This window comes from Carassius gibelio, chromosome B18, assembly GCF_023724105.1.
Source record: "Carassius gibelio isolate Cgi1373 ecotype wild population from Czech Republic chromosome B18, carGib1.2-hapl.c, whole genome shotgun sequence".
Classification (NCBI taxonomy): domain Eukaryota; kingdom Metazoa; phylum Chordata; class Actinopteri; order Cypriniformes; family Cyprinidae; genus Carassius; species Carassius gibelio.
The window spans coordinates 20,736,113-20,744,445 of NC_068413.1; the positions used below are offsets into that span (position 1 = coordinate 20,736,113).

Sequence of the window (8,333 nt, forward strand, 5' to 3'; positions counted from 1 at the left end):
ATGTGCTGTTACATTGTAAACATGCAGAACGGTTTGGTCCCATTTTGTCCGTCTTGAGTGAATGTTTTTTTATTTTTTTTTGAGCTGTTGTGTGTATATAATGTGAATGTGTTTGAGGAGGGAGTGGTGTAACTGGCACAGGTGGGTCGGGCAGTGCCTGACTTCTCTCACCATACCGCATTCCGCACATATTCTTCTTACAAACCAACAAGGAAAACAATAAACATTGGTGTTTGATGAATTAAACCTGCTGGACCGACTGGTAAAGCTAGAAAATCCAGTATTCAGTCTCCATGGCATGTGTTGAGGAACCCAAACACTTCCCACAGGACGTCCGTGAGGATACATGCCTCAGCTGAGCGTGGGAAATGTGTGGAGCTGCTGGGAGCGGAGCAGGACTCGAAGCCGAGGAGAAGGGGATGGAGCAGTGGAGGACAAACAGATGATCAGCCGAGAGCTGGAGGAGAGAGCTGGGCAAGAGTGGACACGGATGAGGTGGGTGTTTGGAGTGCTTGAGTTAACCCTTGAGAAAATAGTATACTTAATTGTGTTGAATGTGCATTTGTAGTGTACTTCAATTCTTAAAAGTTTTTTTTTTTTTGTATGTGTATACTTACAGATAATATAAAAATACTGAATTCAAGGACAACTTAGGTGTACTTAAAGAGAGCAGTACACTTTTAAGATGAGCATTTTGTAAAAATGTCAAATTAAAGGTTTTACTCTGAAATACATTGCTTTAATATTTTGTTGTGCTTTCAAAAGTTAAAAAACTTCAGCACTGAAAATGTGTAATTACGAAACTTTTTTAAATACATGACATACAAGTTTTGATGAAAATTACATTATTTACATTTTAGTTTATCATAAAGTCTTGTCAGTACATTGTGCAGTAAACTGTATATTTCAAAGACAGTAGAGGTAATTATGAAATTATATATAAACACAAATGGGAACATTCTCAGAACTTTGGCTAGCACCCTGACAAGGTTCTTTCAAAGTTATAAACAAACCAGTCAATCTTCCATTGATATTAATAGTTACAGTTTCGGAGTTACATGTTTTGTAAATAATGTCCTCAAAATGTTATGGAATGTTTTTTTTTTCTGAAATGCTTTGGTTGGACGTCTATCTAATGTACTTTACTATTTAAGACTTGTCTCAGAACGTTCATAGAATATTCAATATGTTCTCATAATGTTTGCAAAACGATAAAATGATTGAAATATTTTCTCTAATTGTCATAATAACCACGATTGGCCAATTGTGTTGACTCTCTGTTTCCTTCATTGTCAGGCTGCACTGGAGAAACTGGCCGAGATGGAGTCCGTTTCTGGCTCTGATGTGCTTGGTTCTTCTGGAGGAGTCTCCTCTGCACCCCTCTGTCAGTCTGCCTGAAGCCGCGGGTCGACTGCTCCTCGCTGGGCTGCTGTGTGCTGCCTTGGCCCTCTGTGCTCCAGCTTTCCAGTTCCTGCTCCGTTATGAACAGAAAGTAAAGCAGGTCTGTCTACTATTGTATTATTGTTTTTAGTTTCGCATCCTAGTCAGCTTGTCTACTAATGACATTATCTCACATAAGTAAATACGAATGTATGTTATGTGTCATTTTCTCAGCATCTCCCATGCAATGGTGAAGTGATAGTGAGACAAACTGCTGAAAACCAGCAATCCAGGTGAGACAAAGCAAATCCTGTGAATATACTGAATACCAAAATTCTCTTGTTGACTACTTTCTTTGTTTTAGGGGTCAAATTGAACCCTTTTGATTTCAATGCAGTTCACCACATATTAACACTATGAAAAACTCTATAGTCTTGTTTTTACATAAAACCTCAATTGCAGCTTGTCAGAGACCAAAACAAGACATAGATGGGATAAATTATGAACTCCTATTGTGTTAAAAAAAATCCTTTGAGTCTTAAATGTAAAAAGTACACATTGAAAATGTTCTCAAAGTGTTAATTTTTGGCAAATTGCATGGAAGCTTACAACATTTAACACCCCTAACACCATCTTACTCTCTAAGATTTGTATAGCCTTTCTATGTGTAGAAACTTTGCATAACCCTAAATGAGAAAAAGACATAACATTTCAAGAATAAATTAACCAATGTTTCAAGCAGTTGAACTTAAAACCGAATGTGGATGAAACAGATTATAGGGGACTGTTCCAGGTACAATATGAGTTTAAGTGGTAAAATAAGGCCCTTTAATTTAAGATTAGTAATACATTAACTAACATAAGCTAACAATGTTACAGTATTTATTCTTCTGTTAGCTCTAGATAAAAAAGTACAACTATTCATTGAAAATTCATGTTCGTTCAGGTACATTAAAATATTATCAATGGATACAACTTTTGATTTTAATAATGCATTATTAAATGTTAACATAACCCTAGTCTCCTGGTATAAATATAATAAATAAATAATTCTTAAATAATTAAAATGGTTGGCTGTAGTATTACTATACAAATGATTTATTTATTGTTATTATTGTTATTTAAAAATAAAATGAAGGATTGCGAGACAAACAAAAGTATTTTCTTTTATAATCATTAGCATACCATACATTTAACTTGCACTGAACCTAGAAAATTCCTTTATTCAAAACCCTCGTTCCTGGGACTGACTGGAATTCAACAATAAACAGTTTTGTCATGTTTTAGATGTAGATATGTTGTCAGAACACAAAAGACTGATTCGCTGCTGATTTCTTCGAAATGAAGGGGGTTTCAGTGTATGAGTAAAATAAAGCCTGTGGTAAACATAACCTGACGATACTCTGACGTTTTGTCACAACTGGACACACTCACACCCCAAATGGTCTTATCTTATAACCCTAAAGGACAGTCTGGAAGGAAGCAGCAGCGAATGGGTCTTCCTGGTTCTGACGTCATACCTGCACCACCTACACTTGGTTGAAAACATTTGTCTCATTTATCTGATTTCTCTCAGCATACATCCACAGCAGGACGCAGGTCATCTGGAAACGCAGGTCAGTGCTCTAGCGGATGGTTTAGCGGTGTCCCTCCTGCATGAGCCCCTGCCGGACCCCAGCGAGCCACACATACGAGGTCTCCTCAACAGACTAGAGGTGCGTCTGTAGTGGATGGGTGCTCAGAGAATCTGTCAGCAGTGTCATCACACATATATTGTCATTTTCATTTCAAATGATGTTGCTGTTGGAAACCCAATGCTCTTGTTGATCCTGCTAAACAGGAATTTGGGATGTTTGCAAATACCAGTAATGTTTGTCTTTTTGCATTTCAGGCAGTGTCTCGGACTCTCCACAGGAAGAGTTGTGAGGAAGGACCTGAGGAGAAGGAGAAATGTGCTCTTCAAGATAGAGTGAACAGTATAAGCTCTTACCTGAGGGACAGGTGAGATGAACTCGATGAACAGATACGACAAATATTTACCCGATGTCACCAATTGTTCAAGGCTTGGTTGTTTCTAGGGTTGAACTCCACCTAAAATGTCTCACACCCAGTCTTGTGTCATGCATGATTTCAGACAACAAGCTGTCATGGGACGAGCCGATGCCTCGCAATATCCAGTTTCATTTGAATGTTCATGACGAATAACTGTGCACTCGTATAATCGTGAAGTCAATGCTTATGACTAGAGACAAAAGTCCAGACACACCTAATCATTTTTAATGGTAAAGTCATTCAAATGATCACATACAAAAAAAAGAAAAAAATGTTACGAAAATCAAAACAAAAAAAGTTATATTTAGATTTCTTTAGTTGCACTCTAGATGTTTTCTTAAGAGAGAGAAAGAGAGAGATTTTGCCATGACATTTTTTTGTAGATAATATATATATGTTATTATTTTTTGTATACATTTATAGATTTTTTTTACAGTTTAAGTACAGTTAATAATTGTTCCAAAACAAATTCATGCTTACATCTTTATATTAAAATGATTTCATTATTATGACAAATTCAGCCAAGTGTCCAATCTTGAATGACAGTGAAACATAAAGTACATAAATCAAGCAAGTTATGTAAGTTAATTTACAAAATTACCAAAAAATAAAGAAGAAAAGAAAAAGATAGATAGAGGTTAACAGGGTAGTAGTAAAAATTAGCAAAAATGTAAGTATTGTAATGAACAAATAATAATTTTATTATAATATAATATACAGTATTGTTCAAAATAATAGCAGTACAATGTGACTAACCAGAATAATCAAGGTTTTTCGTATATTTTTTTATTGCTACGTGGCAAACAAGTTACCAGTAGGTTCAGTAGATTCTCAGAAAACAAATGAGACCCAGCATTCATGATATGCACGCTCTTAAGGCTGTGTAATTGGGCAATTAGTTGAATTAGTTGAAAGGGGTGTGTTCAAAAAAATAGCAGTGTGGCATTCAATCACTGAGGTCATCAATTTTGTGAAGAAACAGGTGTGAATCAGGTGGCCCCTATTTAAGGATGAAGCCAACACTTGTTGAACATGCATTTGAAAGCTGAGGAAAATGGGTCGTTCAAGACATTGTTCAGAAGAACAGCGTACTTTGATTAAAAAGTTGATTAGAGAGGGGAAAACCTATAAAGAGGTGCAAAAAATGATAGGCTGTTCAGCTAAAATGATCTCCAATGCCTTAAAATGGAGAGCAAAACCAGAGAGACGTGGAAGAAAACGGAAGACAACCATCAAAATGGATAGAAGAATAACCAGAATGGCAAAGGCTCAGCCAATGATCACCTCCAGGATGATCAAAGACAGTCTGGAGTTACCTGTAAGTACTGTGACAGTTAGAAGACGTCTGTGTGAAGCTAATCTATTTTCAAGAATCCCCCGCAAAGTCCCTCTGTTAAAAAAAAGGCATGTGCAGAAGAGGTTACAATTTGCCAAAGAACACATCAACTGGCCTAAAGAGAAATGGAGGAACATTTTGTGGACTGATGAGAGTAAAATTGTTCTTTTTGGGTCCAAGGGCCACAGGCAGTTTGTGAGACGACCCCCAAACTCTGAATTCAAGCCACAGTACACAGTGAAGACAGTGAAGCATGGAGGTGCAAGCATCATGATATGGGCATGTTTCTCCTACTATGGTGTTGGGCCTATTTATCGCATACCAGGGATCATGGATCAGTTTGCATATGTTAAAATACTTGAAGAGGTCATGTTGCCCTATGCTGAAGAGGACATGCCCTTGAAATGGTTGTTTCAACAAGACAATGACCCAAAACACACTAGTAAACGGGCAAAGTCTTGGTTCCAAACCAACAAAATTAATGTTATGGAGTGGCCAGCCCAATCTCCAGACCTTAATCCAATTGAGAACTTGTGGGGTGATATCAAAAATGCTGTTTCTGAAGCAAAACCAAGAAATGTGAATGAATTGTGGAATGTTGTTAAAGAATCATGGAGTGGAATAACAGCTGAGAGGTGCCACAAGTTGGTTGACTCCATGCCACACAGATGTCAAGCAGTTTTAAAAAACTGTGGTCATACAACTAAATATTAGTTTAGTGATTCACAGGATTGCTAAATCCCAGAAAAAAAAAATGTTTGTACAAAATAGTTTTGAGTTTGTACAGTCAAAGGTAGACACTGCTATTTTTTTGAACACACCCCTTTCAACTAATTGCCCAATTGCACAGCCTTAAGAGCGTGCATATCATGAATGCTGGGTCTCATTTGTTTTCTGAGAATCTACTGAACCTACTGGTAACTTGTTTGCCACGTAGCAATAAAAAATATACTAAAAACCTTGATTATTCTGGTTAGTCACATTGTACTGCTATTATTTTGAACAATACTGTAACATTATTATAATATAACATTTTTATAGGATTATTTGATTATTAGAAAATGTAAAAGCATTTATTTGAATTATCTATTTATTTTAGTTTAGTTTATTAGAACATTATAAATGTCATGTTTGATGCATCCTTGCTAAATGAAGGTTTTTATTTGTTAAAAAATAACTTTTAGCACAGTATTGTGTCCGTTTTCATGCAGCACTTTTTTTTTGAAAAACTCTTCTAGTCTGTTCTGAACTGATATTGTTTTTATGATGGTGTTGTGTTTCTAATGGCATTATTCTGTGTGTCAGGGTGAGCGGTCTGCGCTCTCTGCTGCAGGTTCAGCGTGAGTGTGACGTGAGTGTGTGTGCGGTTCAGAGCGGGTTACACAAGCGCTGGGCTCTGCTGGAGGAGTTACACACACGAGTGACTCTGAGGCCTGACAGCACACAGGAAGCTCTCGACCCTCACGCAGTCCTCACAGACACTGAGGTGATGCACGCTCGTCCTATAAAACCTTACAGTGCACCCTGTGATCAGTGTTTACTGATATCTGTGAATGTGTTTGTGTTTTAGAGCCTGTTCAGTGAGCTCAGTCAGTTCAAAATCAAAGTCCAACAGTGCCGGACACAGCTGGAAGCCAATATAAACCTTTTACAGGTCAGAACACACAAAATTAAAGATTATATAGTCATTTCTGAACCAGTTTGGTTCTCTAAGATTCAGAAATAGTTGCCAATATGGCAACTTCCATGCGATAAAGCTTGAAGAAGTGTGTTTTTGCTGGCTGATCTTCCTCAGACACTTCGCAGCAGTCATCAGCGTCTGAAGGAGACTTTCAGTGCCACCATCGACTCTGTATGGACCAAAGAGTTACTACAGTCCAACACTGATCTGGTATGAAGACGTTTACAGAGAACAACCGCCCCAACCTGATAGTTAGCCACCAAAAATAGCCAGAAAGTGAAAAATTCTTGCTTTTTATATGCTTTGATTTGTTCAATAAATCATTTCCTTTCTTTGCGGTGACAGTTTTCTGAGATCCTTGAGGATTTCATGTCTTTGGAACAGCAGACGTCGAATTTTGTGATCCACTTGAGAGGCCTGAAGGCTTCTGAGGAGGAAAAGACAAAGTTCTGTGTGAATCAGTCACGACTGTCTCTTCCCGCTGTCCCTGTGTACGTTGCTGCTCCGGAAGCATCTCAATTAAATTCTGACCCGGAAAGTGACCCGGAGTCGCCAGAAGCCTCACAGAAGACCCGCTCCAGAACATCGGCCTTCCATATGCTCTGTGGGTCGAGGAGGAGGAAGTCATCGCCGTAGTTTTGACAAAAGATGGATGTTTTTACAGGACATTTTTTAATGCCCGCCTGCTGAGCAGGTGTAACGACAGTTTGTGCACTTTATTCACAATTTATTAATTGGAATCGCTATATAGTGTCTATACTGTGACTTGTAATTTTCAACATGTGAAATGTGTAAATAAGAACTCTTGCATAATTAATACAATAATAATAATAATGTATAACATTACATATAGTATTGATGGTTTTTTATTAACATTAATATTATATAATAGAATAATAGAAAAAGTTTGATGTCGGAAGATTTAATTGAAAATACTGTGAAAACAGTGATATTGTGATATATTGCTTTTTAAAATAATATTTAAACAAATCTGCTGTCCTTTTGATGGCAAAGCTGAATTTTCAGCGTCATTACGTCAGGCTTCAGTGTCACGTGATCCTCCAGAAATCATTCTAATCTGCTGATATTGTGTTCAACAAACACTATCTTCTGTCTCTCTCTCTAAATAAATAAATAAATAAGAATCTTACCGACCCCAAACTTTACCACATAGTATTTGTCTAGTCAATAGTCGATCAGCTCATATGATGAAATCCTTCTTGTATTGTGACTGTGCTGTGACTTGTGATTTTCTGTTCGTAAACTGTGTAAATAAGATATTTTTTTGAATCTTAATCATCTTAAGCGCACATTAAACGGACAATTAACTGAAACAAACAGTAAATGTGGTAACAGCCACAGAAAGGTATTTGTGTCATGCCATGTTTGAGCACAAGAGGGCGCAATCCAATCAAAAATAAACAGCCAACTCCTTCACGAGAGCTCAAGCCCAGCTGCACGCTTACACGACAAGGTCCTCAACACTAAAGATATCAGAGCATAATATCTTACAAACCATTTTACTTGTTGGCCTACTGGCATGTACAAACATCACATTGCCTTTAAATTAGGATAGTTTACATTGAAAAACAAATTCAACAGCTGTAAGTCCAGTCTTTGACATGTTTGTACTGTTAAGTAGAAAGAAACAATTAGGTTGCTGTGGGCAGTATTAGCCAATCGAGCACTTACACCTTTAGTATTCTGGTTTCAACATAGGCTACAGTGGATTTGAATGAGTTTGTTCCAATACACATTTAGGGTGGATATGCAAACTTCTTAGAGGAACAAAAGCCATTCTTCACGGTCTGTTCTCCATATATCTATATTTCAGCCAGATACAGATTTTGCAGTGTTTTTTTCTTCTTCTTAGCAGTCACTCAT

The 8,333-nt window shown here is 37.3% G+C and overlaps 1 protein-coding gene across 2 annotated transcripts; it reads left to right on the plus strand.

Annotated features, from left to right (window-relative positions):
• Positions 1-289: 289 nt before the first annotated feature.
• On the plus strand, positions 290-7,891 carry si:ch211-151h10.2 (uncharacterized protein LOC567699 homolog). Of its 2 annotated transcripts, none has more exons than XM_052581821.1 (9): positions 290-495; positions 1,297-1,501; positions 1,615-1,673; positions 2,957-2,996; positions 3,272-3,381; positions 6,074-6,254; positions 6,339-6,422; positions 6,564-6,659; positions 6,795-7,891. In XM_052581821.1, exons 1-9 carry the CDS (start codon positions 347-349, stop codon positions 7,083-7,085), a joined length of 1,215 nt encoding a protein of 404 aa, XP_052437781.1. In that variant the 5' UTR covers positions 290-346; the 3' UTR covers positions 7,086-7,891. The 2 variants fall into 2 exon arrangements, with proteins under 2 accessions (XP_052437781.1, XP_052437780.1); XM_052581820.1 differs by having other exon boundaries at positions 291-495; positions 2,957-3,095.
• Positions 7,892-8,333: the final 442 nt, after the last annotated feature.